The sequence below is a fragment of the Myotis myotis genome, unplaced genomic scaffold, assembly GCF_014108235.1.
Source record: "Myotis myotis isolate mMyoMyo1 unplaced genomic scaffold, mMyoMyo1.p scaffold_m19_p_18, whole genome shotgun sequence".
Classification (NCBI taxonomy): domain Eukaryota; kingdom Metazoa; phylum Chordata; class Mammalia; order Chiroptera; family Vespertilionidae; genus Myotis; species Myotis myotis.
The window spans coordinates 21716711-21741086 of NW_023416322.1; the positions used below are offsets into that span (position 1 = coordinate 21716711).

General features: G+C 50.7%; 1 protein-coding gene across 1 annotated transcript in view; it reads right to left on the minus strand.

Moving 5' to 3' along the window:
* TEX35 (testis expressed 35) overlaps positions 1–24376 on the minus strand; it is a 75724-nt gene that overhangs the window by 30342 nt on the left and 21006 nt on the right. Inside the window, exons 3-7 of the mRNA XM_036344078.1 lie at positions 14572–14686; positions 7198–7266; positions 5563–5619; positions 3918–3977; positions 164–228 (exon numbers count right to left, since the gene is read on the minus strand). Coding sequence (XP_036199971.1) covers positions 164–228; positions 3918–3977; positions 5563–5619; positions 7198–7266; positions 14572–14686 — 366 coding nt within the window. The remainder of the gene's footprint in view (positions 1–163; positions 229–3917; positions 3978–5562; positions 5620–7197; positions 7267–14571; positions 14687–24376) is intronic.

Genomic DNA, 24376 nt, shown 5'->3' on the forward strand with positions numbered 1-24376 from the left:
GGAGATACCCATAGCACGGGTGGCCGTGGAAGGCCTTGACTCCTAGCCGTTGGGGCCACAGAAAGCAAGACAGCTCCTCGAAGGGTCTGAAGACAGGACATTTAGCAACATGAAGGGGGAGATTCTTTAGAAACGAGGAGATATGGGTGCAGGTTATACTTACAGCTTGCTGTTTTTCTGTATATTTATTAAAACATCCATCTTCTCATCCATATCCTTCTGCATTTCCTTCAAGAGAGAATTCAAAGCTAGACCCTACATCTTGAAGGGCTTTTGAAGTCCTCTCCTCCTGCCTCTCTGAATATCACTCAGAGATCACATCTCGGCCTCATACTTCCTCAGAATCTCACCAGCCTTGGGTGAGGGGGCTTATGGGGTGAAGCTGGCACGGGCTGCCTCCCTTTTTCCCTCCCCCATTCCATGATTAGGCTGAGGAATAGGTAGAGTCATCAGGGGCTTGTCCAAAGTCTCCAGGTGAGTCAGAGGCCAGGAAGTGATTTATCTGAATTCACACTTAGATGAAACCATTACCTGCCTTGCTTCATGCCTATAAAATGACAGAACCAAGAAAACAAATCGTGTGACTGCCCCCCCCCCCCCAAGACACATTGACCCCAACGTTTGGCCCTGCCACACACCCAGACAGTTCATATTTGTTTGCTCCATCTTTTACCCAATTCCTGATAGAAATGGTCAACATAACACAAAACTGACAGTAGCTCAAATGGCACCTCACAATCATTATTTACTAAGAACTGAAAGGATAGTAAAATCTCAGCAAAGTTTAGATAAATTGACCTGGGAGAACTAGATAGGAATAGTGGTCACAAAAGAAATTCTGAGATGGCAGATGTTATCAGAGACAATATTTGTTATTGACATAATATATGTTATGATCAAACATCATAAAGTGTAAATGAAAAATAATTTGTTTCGAGGAAAATAATTTTAATAAAAAATGAAAGATTGGGAAACAGTTTACTGAACTGCAGTAAAAACTGGGTGGAGATGATTTCAAAAAATACCTTCTTGAAAAGCATTTTTAAATGTTAGTATAAATTTTGAATAAAATATTCGTATTCATAAGTAGAGTTAAAATATCCTTGAAGTCAAAATTTCCCTTGGGTCCAAAAAATCAGAGTCAAACATCCCATACTTTTACAAGTCTCACCACCACTTCAAACTCCTCACGTCCCAAACTGACCTCATTTTCTCTTCTAAATTAGTTCTATTTCCCAACCACCCCGTCATTGTCACCACTTTCTACTAATTACACAGATTAAAATTTTGATGTCATCATGGATGCTTTCCTCTTTCATCAGCCACCAAGAATGTTGTTTTTCCTTCGATGCATCTTTCAGATTCACCCTTTCCTTTCTACACCTGGTCCAGCTTTCTTCACCTTGAGCTGGATGTGGCTTCCTGTCTGATGTTTTTGCTCCAGGTGACCCCTCCCTGTTCCCCAGGGTCCCCAGGCCACCTTGCAAACACCTGCCGGCTCAGCTTTCTGAAATGCTGCTCGCAGCATGTTCTTTGATTAAGAATCTCCAGAGGCCCCTTCCTGCTTACACAGCCACGTCCCAGCCGGTCTGCCTGTCTTTCAAAAGCCTTCATTACCCACTTCCTCGGTGCCCCTTCCATTTTATTTCTCACAGTTTCCCCAAATGATCCCACTTTTATGACTGATCTCCCCACTGACTGGGATACGCTTCATGTTCCTCCTGCCTCCATGCTGTGCGCAAGCTGTGCCCACGCCAGAAATAGCCTCCTTTGTGTGCCTTTCATGCCCAGTCCTACCCACTAACAAAACACTCACTGTGCTTGCATTTTACCAAAGAAATAACACATGCCCTTTGCAGAAAATCTGGATAACACAGAGGAATATAAAAGAAAAAATTGTCATCATTTAGAAATAACAATAACCCTTTTGGCATATTTCTTTCCAGTCCCTTTTCTATATGTTCATTTACCCATTTTTTCCCATTTAGTTGAGCTCAGCCTGTACACATGCCTTGCATCTTGCCTATTTTACTTCTCATTACAAGCATTCTTCCTAAGCACTGTCTCTAACAGTTCCTAATTTTCCATATATGAATATACCATAACTTACTTGCCTATTTTTCTACTGTTAAAATTGTGGTTATTTCCAACTTTTTCTGGTTATTCTCAGAGGTTAAGTTCTGAGAACTGGAACTGATAAGTCAAGGGGTTTAAGTGCTTTTTGATACTTATAGTCTAATTCCTTTTCAGCTTTGTACAAACTTGAACTCTGAGCAGCAGTACGAAAGCATTCCTATCTTATCTATAATTATCATAAATTAAAACTGTGCTTGTTTGAATGTGACAATCTAATCATTGTTTTCATTTACATTTATTTGATTACCCATGAGGTAAACTCTTTTAATGCTTATTACTTTTTAGTTATATTCCCTTCTGTGGATTATCTGTTCCCGCCCTTTTCCCATTTGTCTTTCTGGTTCTTTTTTTTTTTTTTAAATATATTTTTATTGATTTTTCACAGAGAGGAAGGGAGAGGGATAGAGAGTTAGAAACATCGATGAGAGAGAAACATCGACCAGCTGCCTCTTGCACACCTCCTACTGGGGATGTGCCCGAAACCAAGGTACATGCCCTTGACCGGAATCGAACCTGGGACCCTTCAGTCCGCAGGCCGACGCTCTATCCACCGAGCTAAACCGGTTTTGGCTGTCTTTCTGGTTCTTATTGATTTGTATGAACTTTATATGTGGAAATATTCATATTTGTGGGAAAAAATTGTTTCTCCAAAACTGTTGTTGGCTTTTTAATTGTTTATGGTGCTTTTCTGTGATAATTTCAATTTTTTAAAATATTGTTAAATATATCAATATTTCTTTTGTGATTTCTCCCATTGTATTTATGCTTAGAACATCTGGTTAAATACTTATACACCCTTTCTCCTTATTGTTTTTTAATATTTAAATTCATGTTGTAGACTATTTCAGTTTACAGAGTTAAGTGAATTAAGTCTTCTCTTCATATAGTCAAGTAATGTTAATATTACATAATCCTTTCCTTCTCGCTGACCTTTAAAAAAACATCTTCATTGTATTTTAAATTTTATAGAGCTGGGAGGAAGGTTCCCAAACTTGAGTGTACAATGTAATCATATGGGGACTTTAAAAACTACTGACCCTGGACCTCATCCCAAGACGTTCTGATGCAATTTCGTTATGGGGTGCAGCCTGGGTATAAGGGGGCAGGTCAGAGCCACAGTTCAGGTGAGTGCAGCCAGGTGAGTAGCTACTGCAGAGGTGCTGAGGACCGGGTTCTCATCCGGGGAGAGCATCACAACTGCACCCCAGCCTGTTAATCTGGGCCTGGGCCTGGGCATGTGAATTTTAGGAATCCTCACAAGTATCCTCATTGTACCCAGGCAGAGAGGCTCTTATAGGGTTCTCTGTGCTGGTTATCCTTGGGCTGTTCCACCGTAACTTGATTATTGTGGCTTTATTATGAGTTTTAATATCCAGTAGGGGTAGTTGCAGGTCCCATTGAAATAGGGACTTTGCTGTGTTTACTTGTGTTGGTGATTCTGCAACACACCAAAGTCTGAGAACCACGGTTCTAGTATCTAGATGATCCTCTTAGTGACTATTGAGTTCAAAAATAATCTTATTGGGCTTTTGGTTAGATTTGCATTAAGCCTTCAAAGCAGCGTGCAGGGCACCGGAAGACTCACTTTTTCTGTAAGGACTTTTCTGGTTACTCCAGCCCACCTTCATTACTCACGTCTCTCAACTCTTAATAAAGTGACATAGAGTTATCATTTAGCTTGTTACTCACCTGTAAATTCTTCCTTGCAATAGAATTTGGGGCAGGGCCTGGTATTGCCTTCCACAAATCCTAGGATGGTACTGGCCCATGTAAATGCTTACCTTCATAATCTCCACAAATTCTTGGAGTTTATCAAAATCCTTGTCCATTACACATTTTATCTAACAAGGAAGAAAGGCACAGAGCCTATATTACTGACCGTGGAGTCATTTTAAGCAAAGGGCAGCAGCTGCTCTGCTGGAGTGAGCTGGATGAAGCTCAAGGAATGGACTAATCATGGCCCATTAAAGCCACTTTCTTCTCAAGGGGTCAGGGAAGGGACTAGGGTGCAGTTAGTATCTAGTCACCACTACCAGCCTTGGCACAACTTAGATCTGGCCACTGCCAGGCTTCCATGTGGAGCTCAGACCACAGCTGCAGTGACACCTTCTCACGTGAGCATTCCCCTTCTTTGTAAGGATGCTTTAGGTCAGGGGTGGGCAACCCCTGGCACGTGTGCCAAACATGGCACGCCAGTAACTTTTGCTGGCACGCGAAATTCTCTCTTATAATCTTCCATTTACAATTTTTTTCTTAATATCGACTTTATTTTTCAGATAAATTCAGTGTAGGTGCATCTTAAATAAATAAATAATTTTACATACCAAGTTATCTTAAAGACCATAGACATGGATTGACGAGAGAGGGGAGGAGCAATTTCTATGCCTCTGCCTTAACTCTCCCTGCCTTCCTAGATCTGACCAGTGTTTTGGTTTCATCCACATACGCTTGTAAATCTTTGTTCTCAGTGATGAATTTTGTTAAGTCTCATAATAGGAGTAGCCTGACAGATGAAAGTAGTAGCTCGTGCATATTTCTGAAGGTCACGAAATATAAACCTGATGTAAAATCTCTGTCATCAGTGATGCAGCAGCAAAAGTCCCACTGATCATATCAAACGGAGTCATAAAGTTTTCTGTCAGACTATCAGTGTACATGTATACATTAAAAAATAAATGTGTTTTTCATCATCATATACTGTGTTTTTGTCGCTTGAATGAATTTTATTCTTTCTTCAAGGATCTTCACATACGTACACCTTAAGAAATATCAAGTAGGCGTAACATGTTCTCAAAAAATTAGGGTTGGCATGCAGAAGAATTTTGAGTCAGAGATTTTACTGGTTTTGGCATGCACTCACGAAAAGGTTGCCCACCCCTGCTCTAGGTTGTCCCATCAAGGAAACAAGAGAAGAGGTCTTGCTCTGCAGCTTGCTAAGGGGAGGTGAGTAAGAAAAACTGAACTGGTCCTGACTGCCCCCAAATTCCAATCAGCCCCTCTCTGTCACTGAAGTTATATCTCCCCAACCTTATCCCTAAGACACCTTAGGAGTCCTCATCACTCAATCATTGGGTTGAAGCATCAAACAAATACTAGTAACTATCCTAAGCTGCCCAACACTTAAATGCTCTAGGGCCATGGTCGGCAAACTGCAGCTCGCGAGCCACATGCGGTTCTTTGGCCCCTGGAGTGTGGCCACGAAGTTTCAATCGCACTGTACGTGTGCGCCCGCACGTGGTATTTTGTGGAAGAGCCACACTCAAGGAGCCACAGGTTGCCGACCACTGCTCTAGGGGATTTGGGCTGAGTTTATTGGAGTGCTTTCTCCGTGCAACTCGTGATTTCCTTCTCTGTTCAAAGTCAGGCACTGCACTTTCCTGGAAGCTACCCTTCACCTTCAAGTTCTGGAAAGTCCCATCCTGTTACCTGTTTTATCTCCTCCATCTTTTCCTTGAGCTCTTCCCTCACCTCCCTGAGATCATTCTGAGGAAATAAAATTGGGAAGAGGAAGAGTAAAGAAATGTCTTGGATGGAAGGGCAAGTGCCAAAGGAGGAAAGAAAAGATCCAGGGGCGTGGATAAGGAAGGACAGAGAGACTTCCCATCAGGGAGGAGAGAAAGGAGGCTACTAAGAAAATAGGAGAGTCCGGCCAGTGTGGCTCAGTAGTTGAGCATCTACCTATGAAACAGAAGGTCACGGTTCGATTCCTGGTGAGGGCACATGCCTGGGGTTGTGGACTTGATCCCCAGTAGGGGACATGCAGGAGACAGCCAATCAATGATTCTCTCTCATCATTGATGTTTCTCTGTCCCTGCACCTCTTTTTCTCTCTCTCCCTTCCTCTCTGAAATCAGTAAAAATATGTTTTAAAAAAGAAAGAAAACAGGAGAGAGTGGGACATCCAGACATCATGTGCCTTTGACACTTCTGGGATATGGCCGCCAAAAATGTACAAACAACCCCAAATAAGGCTCATTCTACAAAATGAATGGTCTCTAATCCTAAAATATGCCAGTGTCCAAGAGATAAAGGTTGAAGAACTGTTCCAGGTGACAGGAGGCTAAGAACACACAGCCCAGATGCAATGTGTGATCCAAGATTGGGTCCCAGACTAAAAGGCTGTTTTTTCTCTTGTTATGAAAGACATTAGTGGGGTCATTGTTGAAATTAGAATAAAGGCTGTAGATGAATACTGTGTCAAAGTTAATTTCCTAGTTTTGATACCTGATAATATTACTGGCCATATAAGAGAGTGTTCTTGTTTTTAGGAAATTTATACCAAAATTTGAGAGAAACATGCTACCAAATAGTTCAGGAAATATATATATTCATTGTGTGTGTGTGTATGTGTGTGAATATATAAATATATGAGACAGAGGGAAAGAACCATGATTAAATGCCAACATTTGGGGAATCTGGGCAAAGGGTATACTTAGAATTCATTGTGTCATTTTTTGAAACTTTTCTCTAAGTCTGAAATTACCCTATATAATAAAAGCCTAATATGCTAAGTGTCTGGTCATTTGGTCGTTCGTTCACCCAATCAAAGCATAATATGTAATGATATGCTAAGGCCGCTCAACCGTTCTCTATGACATGCACTGGCCACTAGGGGGCAGATGCTCCAACTGGTAGGTTAGCTTGCTGTTGAGGTCCAACCGATCAAGACTGAGCAAGATGGGCCGGACACGCCCTGGAGCCCTCCTGCAGTCCCTCTCTAGCTGGCCAACCTCCCGCGTCCCTCCCCAGCCCCAATTGTGCATCAGTGGGGTCCCTTGGCCTGGCCTGTGCCCTCTCGCAATCTGGGACCCCTCAGGGGATGTCTGAGAGCCGGTTTCGGCCTGATCCCGCTGGCCAGGCCGAGGGACCCACTGGTGCATGATTTCATGCACTGGGCCTCTAGTTTCACAATAAAGAGTTAAAGGAAACAAACCAAAAGAACTGAAGAGAATGGAGTCACAGGGCCCGCTGCCACAGTTTATCCCCCATGGAAGTTGTTTAGCTGCCCAGCCCCTCTTCACTGGGCTGACCCCACCCCTGCAGCCTGGGTTCAAACACCTACCTTTAGCTCCCTCGTCCCTCCCGTTTTGGTAAATGGCCCTTCTGGTTTAATTCTTTTGTATTCATATGTCTGTTGATTAAAACCAGAAACACAGGGTATTGGAAATTGCAGGTGTGGAGTAGATAAGGCTGGAGAGACCACCCCGAGGTTCTGTTTCTCCCTCCCAGCCAGGGTAGACAGAGGGGAGTTGGTGGCCCCACCTGTGCAGCAGTTTCCTCCATCCTTCAATTCTCTCTGAGCTCCTCTCATTCCTCTCCCCTCCTGGGCCTCAGCTCTGTCCCTGAGCAGCCAGGCTCACTCCTGCCTCAGGACCTTTGCACAGCTGCTTCCTCGACCTACAGTGCTCTTCCTTAGTCTTTGAGTGGCCAGAGTCTCATCCTTCAGCTCTCAGCGCAGAGAGAGGCCGATCCTGACCCCTGATTTATAGCAGCCTCCCCGTCAGATCTCCGTTTTAATTCTCTATGTGGCACTAACACTACTGATTTTGTTTCCTGATGTGTGCATTTATCCGATTAGTTACTAGTGTGACATTCTATGAGAGCAGAGAGCTTGTCTGTCTCTCAGTGTACCCCCAGCACCTGGGACAGGTCTTGGCCACAGCAAAGCGAATGACCCCTGACTCCAGGTCAGCTCCCCACAGCTCTCAGGCCTGGGTGCTGGCATGGGCTCAAAAGAGCTTCTTACTTTGCTCGGCTCTGGCTTCAATTCCAGGCAAACTGCCTTGTAGTTCTTGCTCTGCGGAGAGAGGCAGTTGGGATACAGGCATCAGGACCAGGGTGGCTACCCCCGGGCCCTGACAGGAGGACCCTCACCCGGCCCTGCCTGTCGAACTGTGCTTGAGCCCAAGCCCGCATGTCCCCCAGCCCCCGACTCAGGACAACTCCAATTACACATCTCTCATGAGCATCACCTGCCTGTTCAGCAGGCAGCTCTCTCCCTGCTGGGGGTGCCTGGGCAGAGAGGAATTTTATGGGAACTTTAAGAAGCCACATAAGTACTCTTTCAGGAGCGCAGACTCAGGTTCTAATCTCAGCTGTCCTCCCTACTGGCCATGCCAACTTGGGCAAGCTGTTTAGTCTTTCTGGCCTCCATTTCCTCATCTGTAAAGTGAGGAAGATAATTATATTTATATAATAAAGTTATTGTACACCTTAGACATGCCCATTAGATGCAGGCCTGGCGCAGGCCTGGGTGGGGTCATGCCCTCGGGAGGAGTAGGGTGGGGTTGGTACTATGGGTCCTTGTCCCGGAGGGAGCCAGCCGAGGCTGCTTTCCTTCCCAGATCGAGGCCAGGAATCAGTCCCACCCTCCTTCCGGGGTAAGCGGTCACTTCATGCTCAGACAGAGAAAGAGAAGCCCAGCTTTCATCAGGGGGTCTCTGTACCCACCCCCACCCCTCCTCCCTTCATGGGGGCTCAGAGGCCCCCCAGGGTCCAGCCCTTTCTCCTTTACCAGGTTTGCTTTCTTCAGTTCTGCCTTCTTGGCCGACATGATGGAGGAGGCCAGAGTGTTCTTTTCCCAACCTCCCCACGACGGGCCCTGTGACCAGGCCACTGTCCTGTGCAGATTGCAGGCCCAGGTGAGGGCCGGGTGACCACCTGTGTGTGGAGCAGCTGAGGTCACAATGCCCAGCACCCACACGCCACCCTGGAGTGTCACCGCAGCTGTGAGCCTGGGGCGCCTTGGCCGCTGAGATGAGGGACTCAGGTCTGACTGCCGCGTGGGGGAAGGTGTCCTGCAAAGTCCACCCAGAGGCACAGGGCACAGCTCAGGAGAAGCAAGAACTGCTGGCTCCTCCCCAGTAGGCTCGTCTCCCTGCTGAGTAGACCAGGAGGAGGTGTCTGCCCGCACACTGGCTTCCGGAGCCCACAGTTCCCTCTGCCACGCTCTCCTGACAGGGATGGACCCTCCCTCGGACTGGAAGCTGTCTTGGGTTGAGAAACCTCTCTGGTCTAAGGTGCAGGTACTGTGCTAACCTGGGTTTTTCTGTCCTGTGGGGGGTGGCGGGGGGCGGGATCGGGGAAGGGGCAGCTTCAGTCTCGGCAGGATGAGTTCTGACTCCCTGACTGCACGGCTGGCCCTGTCCCCTCTCCCCACCACCAGTCTCTGCTCCTGCTTCTTTCATCATCCTGGAAGAGGGTTGTGGCAAGAAGTCACCCGTGGGCAATGCTAAAGGTGAGAAGCCTCAGGGATGGGGGGGGGGGGGGGGCAGATCCTAAAGAATACTAGTTGCTTCCAAAAAGGACAGTTTGGGAATAGAGGACAGGCAGCACAGGGGTGCAGGAACCAACGCAAACTGCATGTGAGGTCCATGCCAAACACACCTCGAAATGACTCCTTGCACCTCCCTCCAATCCAACCCTGCCTGCGCCTGTCCTGCCCAGAGGCCACGAGCACTGGGACTTCCTGGGAGCCACCTGCGGCCTTTCTGTTGCATTTCCTGGGGGTTATTTCACAGCCCCCAACCTGGTGACAGCCCTTGCTCTTACTCTGCCACAACCAAAGGAGAATATGACTGTCACTCTGTTCAGGGTGGGGAGGGAGGGAGTGGTGGGGAGCTTCCCAGCCCCCTCACCCTCACGGAGCTTTATAAAAACCCCAGGGCCTGAGCGTGCCACTCCAGTGAAACTGGCTGGCTGCGACTGAAGTTACCGGATGTGGCAGCATCTCCTCCTCGCTGTGGCTGCAGATCTCCTGCCTTTGCTTGGCTGGGCTGAGCTGCTGCTCCCTGAGCCTCCTTCTAGCCAAGCAGATCCCATGAGCCCATGGCCTACCCATCAGGAAACTGGGTCTTCAAAGAAATCAAGGTCTCCTTGTGAAACTGCTCTATAAATTACACACGTAAATCACCATCGTTTGGACAGACATTGAATGAGACCCACAGCTCCAGGCTTGTGCCTTCTCACGATGCTCACCATCAGGCTCCCAATACCTCACTGTCGTCATGGATGCGCTCTGGGAGGGCTCAGGAAATCCGCTTGACAAACCTGTTTCCTTCTTAAGATGTCGCCACTGCACAAAGCACTAGGGCGACACAGCGACATTGGGTGTTGCTGCAGCATAACTGTTCCCTGCAAGCTGTGGGCAGTTCCTCCTGAAGATGCCAGCTCCGCTCTTCCTAACCCCCGTCCCTGGCAACACCCATTGGTATGGGGCCAGGCGCATACGCCCACCCAGGTTCCACTGGATTTGGTGGAAAAGGAGCATTCACAGTGGAGACACAGAGGCAGCCACACATCTCTCTTCTCCAACGACGCCACTGATTTCCTTTCCAAAGGTTTTCAGCTTCTTGAAGACAGAGTTGTGTGGAAAGGCTGGTGGGGAAGAGGGGATTGAAAACTGGCCTTAGGCCTCTGGGTCTGGTCTCTTGTGATTGCAGGGGATAGAATCCCAGGATCTAGGCTACGATGAAGCCCAGCTCAGCCACAGGTAGCCCAGAGAACATGAATGTCACCCCTGCTGTAGGACCTATTTGACCACTGGGTGGCCCAGCGTTCTAAAGGCCTTGGATTGGGACAATATTTCATCCAGGTGCCCAGGATCCTGTCGGCTGTGGTCTCCAGGCCCCCTCGGATGGACCTGACCCAGGTGACTGGCTCTCACAACAGCCTGGGAACAACCCCCAGGGTCGGGCACAGCCCTCAGCCAGAGGGGCTCGCTGGTTCCTACCCCAGAACCTCTCACATACATCTTTTAGGGATTTAATGTGATTGGCTACTGCATTATCCTACTGGACTGATTTACAGACGCCTCATAAAGCTTTACCACATCAGGATGGTCACCTTTGCTTGTTGACACGTTGGTTACTATGCAATTTCTGATCATCTCTATAAATAGTGTGCCTGATTTGGGCTGGAATCATAATCCTATTATATTGTTTCTATGGAACAATGATCCAGTTTCTACCATGGGAACTTCTAGGACCTCTATTTCAGGAACAAAACATAATATTGTGAACAGAAGAATGTAAATCTCCAGCTAATTCGATGTATCTAACGGTAAGTGACACCTCAGAGCGAAGGTATTGTGTGAGGATTACGGGCTTTTTTCTCCTGTGCATTCGCACGACAGGGGCGTGTTTGTCAGGGCCTCTCGGGACCCAGCGAGGGGGACCTGCTCCTCTGCCCACAGCCGGCAGTTACAGAGTAGCCTGCGTGGGAGATAAAGAGCCACCAACCATCAGAGGCTCCCTGCTCCTGCCAAATATGGCCCCTCGGCCACCTCGCTTGGCCGATGTCCCTTTGCCTCCTTGGTGGAGTCCAAATAGAGGAGGGCAGCTATACTCCTGGCTCTGCCGGCCTCTGGGCTTGCAGGCTCTCTACAGCTGCCATCCTAGTCCCCAGCAGCCTTCCCTGTACATCGGACACCTCCAAATCCCCATTTGGCACGGAAGCAATGAAACTGGGTGCATCCTCTTTGGATGGCTCTTGTTGAGGGATTATAGTCGACCCTGAACAACACCGGTTTGAACTGCATGGGTCACTTACATGCACATTTTTGTTTTCAATAAATATGTACAGCGCTATAAATGTTTTCCTTGCGATTTCCTACCATTTTCTTTTGTCTAGCCTTATTATAAGAGTACAGTATATAATACATATAAGATAGAAAATACATGTTAATGGTGAGGCTTCCTGTCAACAGCAGGCTGTTAGCAGTTACGTTTTGAGGAGTCAGAAGTTATTCGTGGATTGAAAACTGCACGGGGGCTGTGCCCCTAACCCCTGCAGTTGAGCTGGCTCTCAACTGTACTTTCTGCCTGGCTGCCACGAGGATCACGTGGGAGGGTTCCAGCCTCGGTCCTGGGAGCAGCCTGCATCGCTCCCACTTCTTTGGCTAGACCACAACCACAAGGCCACACCCAACTGCAAAGGATGCTGAGACATGCGACCAAGGTTCTCCCAAGAATAAGAGAAAATGAGCTTAAGGAGTAGGTAGCCAATCTCTGCCACACCTTCCCAGTGCATTTCCTCCGTCTTATCACAAGTGCCCTCATAAGAAAACTGGATTGAGCGTTCTGCTGTTTTTAGCACACAAGGGAGGTAGCAGAGAAGGTCTGAAAGGGAAGGTTGCAGTGGACACTGGAGCAGGGATAAACCTCCTAGCAGCTGCGAACTGGCAGAGTGAGAGCTCGGGTTCGGGATCCACCTCTGTCACCTGAATGGCCAATGGGTTGGCACGTGGAGACAGAGATTACAATAATGACGCTGTTGGTCGAGGCTTTGTAATACAGCAATGCTGGTCTGTCCCAGGCCCATGCTGGAGCCTGCAGACCTCTCTGACCTCCTGCAGGCACCGGACCATGTGACAAGGGAACCTCTGGGGCCCTGGGCTCCAGCTTGAAGCTGAGGAGGGAGGCCTCTGTGTGGCAAAACTTCTGTGAAAGTGGCTCCCTAGGGAAGACCACTTGCATTGAATCAAACACTGAAGTAAGCCACCCATTTGCCGAGCCCCCTAAAGTGTTACTGTATTTTTTATAAGTTTGTAAAAAGCATATTTTATTGATTTCAGAGAGGGAGGGAGGGAGAGAGAGAGAGGAGAGAGAGAGAGAGAGAGAGAGAGAGACATCAATGATGAGAATCACTGATCAGCTGCCTCCTGCATGTCCCTACTGAGGATCAAGCCCGCAACCCGGGCATGTGCCCTGACCAGGAATCAAACTGTGACCTCCTGGTTCATAGGTCAATGCTCAACCACTGAACCACATTGGCAGGGCTATTTTTACCTAATTCTTGATTAAACAAAAGGGATTCCATTGTGTCCTCACCCCTCTAAAAGCCGTGACAGTATAACCCATCCAGAGAGCTGTGACTGCTGGGGCCTGCCCCGCCCTCAGCCCCACACCTCCTGCCAGGCTTCCCTGGTCCAGGCTCAGGGCCAGGCCGGCTCTCAGCGAGGAGCTCAAGGTCACTGTGCAGGGACAGCACATCGAGTCCCCTATTGGTTCAGGACACTTGCTATGTGCCAAGCACTCTGCAGGGCCCTGGCCCCCAGAACTCATCACCGACAGAGGTGACAACAGAGTGGCACTTACAATATGGTGAGGGAGCCCAGGGGAGGGGCATGGCCCAGTTCTTGGAGCTGGCTCTCTGCCGTGTTCTGCTGGACCCCATTCCTGGCGTTGAGGGCTTCCCAGTACCCTAGTTCCTCTTGACCCAGGTTCTTCCCTAAACCCCAGCACAGGAGCCAGGCAGGGCCCTGCTACCCCCACATGACAGGCTTGCCCAGCACCAACAGCAGCCTGGCCCTCAGATGACGATGGTGACAGGCTCCCTCCCTCGTCAGGGACCACCCCCTCCACGCTGGGCCCTGTCTCCTCAGCATGGCTCCTAGCCGGCCCAGCAGGAGTGCTGCATACAAAGCAGCTTTCCCTGCGCCACCTGGCCCCCGTTCACCTTCATCTGGCCTTGTCACACTCACTACGCGGCAGTCTGGACTGGGCTTAAATCTGCACGTCCTCCAGCACCGCAGAGCAAGGTGCCCTCTGAGCTGTGTGTGCGTTAAGCTGACAATCCACCACGTCAGAGGGGGCTGCAGGTAACACATGCCTGTCCTCAGAGGTCCTCGGGAAATAAAGGTAGACCCTGGTTTATAACGCTTCACATACGTTATATTTTTTACAAATTTAAGGCAAAGCCCTCCTCCCACAAAAAAAAGATTACGACTCACTTTACTGCAATGGTCTGGAACAAAACCCACATTATCTCCGAGGGGTGCCTGTCAGGGGATCTTCATAAATGCAACCACCATGGGGGGTTGTACATGGACCTCCCTCAGCTCTCAGAGAACTGGAAACATGGAAGCCCTGGAGTCCGCAGGAAGGAGGTGCAGTGCTGGCCTGGGGTCCATCAGATTCGCCTCGCTGACCCCACTGGGAACCTCAGCGGGCCTCCTTCCTCCAGACCCCAGGGCCTTCTACAGGCTTTCTATTTTGCCTTCCACTGGGTTACCTGTATGGTTCTTCAGAGAAACAATGAACAGGAGACCTACCTGTCTACCTACCTGTAAACCGATTTATTTCAAGGGATTGGCTCACGGGATCCCACAATCTGCCCTCTGCTGGCTGGGGCCCCAGGAGAGACAATGGTGTAAGTTCCAGTCCAAGTACACATGTCCCAGCTCCAAAACAGTCCACAGAAAGAGAGGAAGAACTCTTTCTATTTGACCTTTATTTCTACTCCTTCCTCACGACTGGAGGGGGCCTGCCCGCACTGGAAGGGCACTCTGCTTTGCTCAGTCCACCAACTCAACTGTGCATCTCATAGAACCACCACACACACACACACACACACACACACACCATCATGTTTGACCAACTACCTGGGCACCTTGTGGCTTCGTCAAGTTGACACGTAAAATTAACTATCACATTACCTGTCTCTTCCTCCTCCTCAATCCATCATCACCCATCATGTCGTCCCTCAGCTTCCAGAACACGGCACTAAAGGAAGCTGTAATCCTTTTGCTCAGGGAGGGTCTTGCCTTCAAACTGTAAAAAAACCAACATTTATGAATCACAAGAAAGCCTAGCAAGGGATGCCTGTTTTCCCAGACCCCCCGGATCCGTCCTTCTAGGAGGAAATACTCCTTTTTCCAGATTCTCTGGGGCAACCCTTGACCACCATATCTTTCCTCTGTCTGGACCCCCCTTCCCCCTCTGGGCTCATTCTCAGACCTGCTCTCAACAGAGTGAATCCCGGCTCAAGCGCACCCCAGCCTCCCCAGTCTGCTGCCTCCCGCGGCTTGCCTGCAGCTTGGTGAATACCTGACAGTTGTGCAAGTTGGCCGGGGCTACGCAGCACCTTTCCTTGTGGCAGAATGGGATGGCTCAGGCACAGAGACACTGGGCTGTCCCATTGCTAAGGGGACTGTGTCACCCTGGAGAGGGGTGCTGGGCCGGTGGACCTGGATTGTCTGGTTCAGTGATTTCCTGGAGACCCTGCCAGGCTTGCTTGCAGGTTTGAACTAGGTCAAGGGTTCACCTCCAGGAATATGGGAATTCACTGTAATAAAACAGTGTCTTAACCAAGCATTTTGAATGTGTTTATTTAATCCACACAACTACCCTAAGAGGTAGGCACTATCATTATTCCTATTTTACAGATGAAGAAACTGTTTAACTCAGCGCTGGCATTTTCTGAAGTCAGAGAGCCTGGTGAGGGAGCTGGGACATGAACCCAGGCAGCCTGGCCACGCAGCAAACACGTTTAACCTCCTCCCCAAGGGCGTGGACTGTTCCAGCCACGGCAGCCCCTGTCCCATGTCAGCATTTCCCATTGACATTTATAAAACTGGGGTTAACAAAGATAAGTTCACAGACCTCACACATAATGCGGATGTAGGAACCCCATCCCTTCCGTGCCCCCACTCCCCCTTCCCCAGCCCCTCTACTTGGCAGTCCTGAAGAGAGGCCTCAAATAGCGGCCTTGGGGAGCACAGGCCCACTGGTCGGGAGCCCGCTGCTTCCCCCAGCTGTGCAGGGTGTTAGGCTGGCTGTACAGAACCTTCCCCTCAGGCAGAAATGGCCCCATGAGGCACAACTGACTCCAGCAGGTCATGTCCACATCCATACAGTCAACAACAGCACATGGCTCACTCATTTATTCAGTACATATGGGCCAACTGCCCGCTGGACTGTGCTTGGCTGTGGCCACAGTGCACATCTCTAACCAAGACCCCAGACAGGCGCCAGCCACCACTTTGCAGAACACCTGCCTGATCTAAAAAAGCAAGGGTGGGAGGTGCAGCTTCCACTTTGGGGATCTGGTGGGTCCGAGAGAAAAGGTCTATATAGGCCATGGGAAAGTGAACATTGTAAACCTTTACCTAAGGATGTCCTGTGTGTGTGTGTGTTGAGGGTGGGGGGGTGGAGATGCTACGGAGTTTCCATGAACCCCTTTGCTTCCTGCAGCTCATGCAAACCTTCTGTTTGTTCCTGGGTCACTGAGGGAGCCCACTCCTGCCTTCTCCCCTTCCCCCTTCCCCCTGCCTGGCTTTCCTGACACAACACCAGTGAAACTCGGGCCTGGGGAGCAGGGCTGTCCTCCTCCCTCATCACCAGTCCCCTCCCCTGCCCTGCATTCAAGAGCATTGGGTGCCAGACAGGGTCCTAGGTAGGTGGGGGAATCCAGAGAATAACAATAGCAAGTCTTCCTAACACAAACCATAGCACAGAGCCTTACTGAGAGTCCGTCCTAGTTGTGGGTGAGTGCTCTGTGGCTCAGGCGCGGTCCCTGTTCTCAGGGAGCTCACAGTCTCTCCAGAGAAAAGAGAAACTGGGATTTCAACCCCAGGGTGCCCAGTAGGACTCTTAAATCAAGAAAGGTGGTCAGTGACGGGGTCCTGGCAGGGGGTAGGGGGGGTTTCCCAGGCCAGGACGGCCAGCTTCCCTCCTATCCCCCGGGAGTGACCCTCAGAGGCCGAGGCAATGGGGTTTTGTCCCTGGGACGGAGTCATCTGAGGCCATCGCTGCACAAGAGAATGCTATGGCAGGATGTCCCTGTGGACACATTAACGGCTTTTGCCTTTGCCTTTTTAGAGGGGCTGTTTGCTCTTCCCTCTGGGAAGGATGTGAAGGGTGGAGAGCAGAGAAAAGTCTTCCAGGCTGTGGTTTCCAAAAGCTCAGCCCCCTGGGCAACAGAGAGAAGCAGGGCATAAACAGGATGCTGGGCAGGAGGGAGAAGGAAAGAGAAAGACAGAGCCGGAGCTGTTCTTGCTTCCCCAGAGAAAGTGCCTTGGTCTCCGGTCTGTGCTTAATCAGGGAGCCGAGCCTGGTCCTGGGCAGGCCTCTGACCTCACTGGGGTAGGACTTGTGGGGGCCCATTGCCTCCCCACCTTACACTTGCCAGTGACCGAGTCTGAACTGCTGCCCTGCTGCTTCCCACTATGTCCTGAGTAAGTTATTTCACTTCTCTGAGCCACAACTTTCTCAGGTGTGACATAGGGGTCCCGGCCTCCCCCGCTGGCTGGTGTGGCTGCTGTGAGGGAGGAGAGTCCAGCAAAGCCTGGCACACATGCCCTTCCTTCTCCCTCCCCATCGCCCCTCTCTCCTTCCACTCCTGGCCCGCTGGCCCTTGAGGAACCCTGGGCCTAACCTGACCGCCCTCTGTCACCCACTCCTGCCGCCCCAGCAGCCAGCCCCAGAGCCGGGCTCCCCTCATCTCTGCTCATCAGTTTCCTGACCCCTGTTGCCTTCCCCGCCACTGGCAGGAGGACACACCTCTTCTCCCCTCTCTTCCAGCTGCACCCCCAGCACCTCACACAATGGCTGGCAGGCAGTAAGCACCGAATAAGCATTTGTTTAGTAAAATCTGCAGTTTGGGTAGGAAGGAGGAGAGTGGAGAGCAAGGAAGGGACCACAGGCTCAGGTGCAGCTGCTGCCAGAGGTGAGGAGCCTGCCTTGTGCTGCAGCCATGCTGGGCCTGGGGCTACGGGGCCTGCTCTGCGCAGCAGGTAAGGACCCCCGAGCACCTCTCTTCCCCCCCCCCCCCCCACACACACACTGGGCTCCTTGCAGGGGTCCCAGGGAAGGGTGCTTGTCCTCTGAGGTTCCCAGATTTTGAGGCTGAAGCGGAAACAAAGTGGAAAACAATGTTTTCAACTGTCAGTCCCGGCCTGGTGACGGAGGTCTCAGCCTCCTCTCCCCCTGCTCCTCTCCCTCCAAGGCCCAGGGGCCAGAACCCAGAGTCTGCTGGCTTCATCTCATTCCACTCACTCATATCCTCAGGGAGGCATCTAACCAACAGGTAGTAATGAAGTGTCTCATAGGTGCGTGGCTTCACAGAGCTCATGTTCTAGGGGGTTAAAGACATTCGGTAAGAAGATAGTAAATAAAAAGATTGTGGCAGCAGCAAGACCCCCTGGGGCCAGTGCTGTGAGCCCCAGTGAGAGGCCAGTGCCTTGGGCCAGGGTGGCAGCGGGCATGGAAAGAAATGGAAAGTTCATGAAGGCTCAAGATACACATTGGGTAGAGCTGACGGGATTTGCTGTGAGACTGGATGCCAGGAATGAGAGAAAAAGAGGAACCAGCCGTGACTCCTGGGCTGGGGCTGGAGACACTGGAGGGAGGGAGCCATTTAATGAGCTGGGGGCACCAGGACGGAGCAGAAGGTAGGTGAATCTGTGTGTGGACAGAATGACAGCCGGAAGGACATGTGCAGGAGTCCACAGTGGTGGAGGCCCCAGGACACTGCATGAAGCCAGGAGATCAGCGGGGCAGCAGGGTTTTCCATTACTTTGGTGGGCCACAGGCAGTGATTTGAAAAAATTAAACAGATTAGGATAAAACATGTCAAAGTGTCCCTGGCCAGTGGCTCAGTGGTTACAGTGTCAGCCCAAAGGGTCATGGTTCAATTTCTGGTAAAGGGAACATACCTGGGTTGCTGATTCTATCCCCAGTACCTATGGGAAGCAACCCATCGATGTGTCTCTCTCACATCGATATTTCTCTCTCCACCCACCCCTTCTCTCCCCCCGATTCCTCCTGCCACTCTAAAAAAAAAAAAAATCAATGGAAAAAACATCCTCTGGTGAGGATTAACCAAAACAAAAAGTGTCCAAGTGATTCACACATCATATGAAAGAATAACTTATTCCTTTCCTCTGACAGCGATTCTCCAATTCTTCTCAGCGACAGGCGGCTTCTGGAACTCTGGTGGGTATGAGGAGCTTCGTTCCTTTTGGCAAGTCCCTTCCTGGTCCTTTTCCCCATGCCCCCCACAGAGGGCACAGGCTGGGCACTCTGTGTGCCAGTTCTTCTGTCTTATCTTCCTCTCCTACGGGCATCTGGCTTGAGGCTGGTTCCTTAAGGCTTAGGATCCCCAAGATCCTGGCCCCAGACCCTTCATCCCTCTCGACCCCTCTGCACCGCGGGACCTGGGCAGAGTTGCTGGGACCCTGGCAAGGGTATGGAGTCAGGAAGCAAGGAAGTGAACACTGAGGTCTTGAGGCTGGTTCCCAGGAAAAGTATAATTTGCTCATTAGTTTGTTCATTTTCAACACATTGAGCCGTTCTGATGTGCTGGCTGCTGAGAAAATGATGAATATGGCTTGTTCTTTGCTCCCAAGGTGCCTGGACCTGGTGGAGGAGACAGACAAGCAAAAAGGTCCTTTCCCCGGGGGGCTTTTAAAAAATTCTGATGTGGTCCCAGCACATTCGGATCCTTGCTGTAGGGTGGGCCTGAAAACTGGTGTATTTGAAAGGCTCCCCAGGTGATTCTATGCGCGGCCCCTATTCCAAGCCCCGGACACCTATGTCAGGGCGGTACATGGGATGACTAAGGGCCTGGACCTGGAAGCCCCACCCACTGGGTGGGTGGCCAAGTCACTCAATTCTCTGGACTTGGTTTCCTCAATGGTCAAATAAGCAGTGACACCTATCCTAGGGGTTGCTGGAAGGATTCAATGAGCGGGGGGCATATCATGAGTGCTCAGTAAACACTATCTACTATTATTAAGTACTGACAAGGTGCATACAGGCAGAGCACCTGCCCAGAATGGGGCATAGGGTTGAGTCGTTAGCTGGGCAAAGGGAAGGGGGAGATATGGGGATTGAGGGAGCACACAGAGGTGGCCAGTTCTTCTGGGGACGAGAGAGAAGCTTGTGCAAAGGCCGAGAGGCAGAGCTATGGGCAACGGGAGGGCCAGCCGCAAGGGACAGAGTGGAAGAGAAGAGGCTGGCCTTGAGAACTAGGGGTGGGGTGGAGATGGCCATACAGTGATGGTGACAGCCTCTCCTGCCCCAGTCCAGGAGCTGGTGAGCAACGGCAAGACCTTCTTGAGGGTGGAGGACAAGCTGAGCTGGTTGGATGCCCTGCGGTACTGCCGGGAGCACCACACGGACCTGGCCGACCTGCAGAGCATGAACAGCATGATCAGCATGAAGACCCTCTACACCCTCACCAGCAGCACTCAGGCGTGGATCGGCCTCTTCTACAATGTGCGCATCGGCGGCCTGAGCTGGTCCAGCGGTTCCACCTTCTCCACTCCGATATGGAGCTCGCTGCCCGTCTTCAAGGAGGGCATCTGCGCCACGCTGTACTCCGTGTCCATTGTCCCCAACCTGGGGGCCGCCTCGTGCACAGCTCAGAAGCCCTTCATCTGCTACGACGGTGTGTTCACAGCCACAGTCTGGACACGATCTTCCTCCCAGGGCCGCTTTTCACGGGCAAATGAAAGCGAGAGCTCAGGTCTTTCTGGGGATTAACACTTACCTGAGCCCTATTGGCTACATTGCCCAGCCTTCATTTCTCTCTTATGTCCCTCATTTCCAAGAGTCTGCCTGCGAAATGGGTATAAATCAGGGTAGAGAAAAAGTAAAATCTGGAATGTTCCACTTTGTCCCCTCCTTCTGCCAATTAAAGATTTAGGAGAAGAGAAAAAAGAAAGAGAGGAAGAAGGCAGGCAGGTTGGGGATTCATTTGTATCTGTGCAGGAATGAGCAGAATTCAAGGTTTCTCATCTTTTCTTAAAGCACAGGGTGGTTCTGTCTCCTGGGGGCAGGGAGGGGAGGAGAGTAGGCCAGTCACTCTCTGGGGGGCTTCCTGCTTCTGGGAAGTGGTGGGTGCGGCCAGCTCCTTGGGGCATCTCTGCAGGAAGTCCCCCATCAGTACTCAATGCACATGGTGCTGGTCACCTTTGCCCTGGGTTGGCCCCTCTGCCCAGGTGGCCCATTCCACTGACCTTTGTCTGAGATGACATAGGGGATGGTTAGAGACTAGAGAGCACTTTCCTGGTAAAAATGACAGTTTCTGCTTTTCTCTGTCAGTCAAGGCCTGCCTAACTCAATACCACCCTGACCCCTCAAATAGGGGGCACAGAGGACTGACCTGATGAGTCCCCAATTCTCCACCATGTTTGTCACAGGGCCTTGAAATGTAGCCCACAGTGGCCCAGGTGTGACCTAGGATTCCGGATGCAGTGGGAGTGCTGTGCTAGGATGGGAGCCCATCAAGGAAGTGTGATGAGATGTTTTCCCATACTAAGTCTGGTGTCTAGGGCTCCACCAAGACTCTACCCACTTCTCTCTCTGCGGGCCCACCCACTAGCACACCCCTCCTCCCGGGGTCTGCCCCACCTACAGTGGGCTCTGTCCAAGGAACTCTTAAAAATGTAAATCAGACATTTTGCTTACACACATTCAATAGGTCCCCTCAGTCCTTAGAATCACACCGCTTGGTAGCCACCTGATCTGCTTGATCTCTTTGGCCTCATGTCCTATTTCTCCCCCTGGCTACACTGGCTGCTTTCTGCTCCTCAAACCCATGTGGCCCCTTCCCACCTTAGGACCTGGCCCTTGCCACAAGGCGGGTTCCTTCTGCTATTTTCTTTGAGAGCAAAGATCCTGCTTATCTTATTTCTGCTATTTTTCCAGGGCCCAGAATACCATCTGCCATACAAAATAGCTCAATAGATACTTTTATAGAATATATGTAAATAGGAACAAAGGAGCCTGTCTAACCTTGAGCTAGGCTTCTCCCAAGTTCAACTTGGCAGTTCCTGGTGCCTGCAGAGGATCCCGGGCAGCCCACACCTGCCCCATAACTCGAGGTCTGTTTCTGTTTTCCAGATCCTGAGGAGCTACGCTACAACCTTGAGGAGCCCATTCTCAGCCTGACCACCACTCCAAAGCCAGGTGCAGACCCAGGAGCCTGCCTTCTGCTTCACTTATCCACTGAAACCAGCTGGCAGGGTTGCCACACCTGGGACCCCCCCCCCTCCACCCGCTGTGGGATCCCTGGCTTTGCTGCCCCCAGGCTGACACCCCTGGAGAGAGTCAGTGCCTTTGTTATTAAGTGGACCCAGTGGCGGAGGTGACTTGGTCAAGGGCCCCAATCAAACAGTGGCAGAGCCCAGGCTGCATCCCAGCTCTTCAGATGCCCCCACCTCCATGGCTTGAGGGTGAGGTGTGGAGGCACCTCCTCAACAGCCCAGGCCTATCCCTCTTGTAGGGAGTGGAGGATATCCCTCTGGATATCACTGCCCTGGTATTAAAGATATGTCCCTCCTTCATGTCTGGTGTAGAAAAATTCTATGGCAAAGGAAATACACTTCTCAATCAACCAGTCTTGTGGAGTTGGTTTTCTGCCTGTTATGGAGTATGGAGTTGTAGAGTAAAAATGACAATTTTCCACGGTGGGCACAGCCAGGTCTTGCCAGGCGATATGGCATGAGTTTGGGCAGGTCATCACCTCCCTAAGCCTTTCTCTTCTCCTCTATAAAATGGAGTTGGTAACATCTACTTCTCAGGGTTATAGTGAGGATTTTAAAAGATGATGTATCCACCTGCGAAGCTCAGGACTGGTGAGTGCTACGTGCTTTAAAAATCAGTTCAGACAGGGGAAGTGAGGGAAATGCCAGGCAAATCTTGATGGGCTTCGGTGAACAGGTATGTGTCAGAGTTAGGGGCCCCATTTGCATCTGAGGATGTGACTCCCAATTCTGCAAACAGAGGTGTTTCCTTTCTCAGGTCTCCGTCCGGAATCAATCCCTCGGGTGGTGCCAAAGCTTGCCCTTTCCAAACTTTCCTTGTTTAAAATCACAGGTGTGTGGTCTCTCTGTTCTTTGCCCCCAGCGGTGGTCCAAATTGGCAGACTGACCTTCAAGCGGTTTAACCAACGGATGACATGGCTGTCAGCCCTGCTGTACTGCCGTACCTACCACACAGACCTGGCCGACCTACAGATGGTGACTGATGAGGCAGGCATAGAGGTCCTGAAGTCCATCACCAGTGAGACTGAGGCCTGGATTGGCCTCTACTTCAACGCGGCCTCTGGGTCTCTAAGCTGGTCCAGCGACTTGGGAGCCAGCATCCCCACCTGGCTGCAGGTGCCCAAGTTTGGGGCAGGACTGTGTGCGGGGTTCCGCACCTACGTACGCTACACCCCCAGAGTTTATTCAGTGGTCTGCTCCTCCCTGCAACCCTTCATCTGCTTCTATGGTGCGTGGCAGTCCTCCCTGCTGGCCCTGGGTCTGCATGGGATGGGAAATGGGTTTGCTTGGCAGCAGGAGGCACTGAGGATAGACTTAAGGCAGCACTTCTAGTTGAAGGGTAACTGAGTTTTGGAGCAGTGCTTATTTTAATTCTGGGAGCTCTTTAAAGAATGGACCAGGCCCCATCCAGCCTCAGGGCATTCGCCATTAGCAACAGGAATTGGTTATTGGGCAATGAAGTGGTTGAAAGCCGGGCTTTGGAATCAGATTTTATCACTTGCTAGAAATGAGTCTCCTTTTCATCTGGAAAATATATTTAACAAAATGGTACCAATGACCCCGCCTCACCATGGCTTTGAGGGCTGAATGAGGACGCATATAAAGGACCTCGGAGAGCCCCTGGCACAGAGTGAGCACCCAGCAGATTTTAGCGACTGTCATTGCTATTGTCACTATGAATGCCGAGGAGCGCCAGAGGCCACCCTGGGTGTTTATATCTTCTGCATAGTTTGCCTCCTCAGCAGCAGGCTTCCTCTTATCTTCTTCCTTTCCTTCTTTTTTGGTAACAGCTTTATTGTGATAAAATTCACTCTTTTGAAGTGTCTGATTCAATGGGTTTTAGTACATTCACAGGATTGTCCAATCAGCACTACCTAAATTTAGGACATTTTTATCAGCCCCAAAGAAACTCCTTATTGTGTAGAATCAGAAGGATGGTTCCTCCCTTGCAGAGCTGTTGTGCGGACTAAAACTGTGGTGGGCACGACTAGGTGTACAATACATGCGTCCTCCAGAGTCTGGTCTGTGATGAGCGGTGCCTGTGACAGACCTGGGAGCGGGGTCCCCTCACACTCACCCCCAGTCTCTACTTGCAGACCCCTCTCGTGGACACCGGCAGTCGGCAGCGCTCCCCCAGCTTGTCCAGGCTCCCTCCTCGGAAGTGACTGAGGGGGTGAAGCCCAGACCAGGTACACAACTGTTTCCTGCTCTGTAGGGTGCGCGGCCCAATTCTTGGCTGGATCCTGGGGTCTCCGGGGTCTGGAAGTGGAGAGGATGGCCTGAAAGCGGCAGCACAGGTGGGTCCCATGGTCCTCCCAGAGGGCCCGGGAGAGGCCAGAAAAGAGGTGGGCCAACTGGATGGCAACCAAGGGCCACTTACTCACACCGAGAGGGATTTCCCTGTGTCAGCACCCGGCTGGTGAGCTGGGGTCGGAGAAGGAGGCCTCGGTCACCATCAACTCCCCTCCTT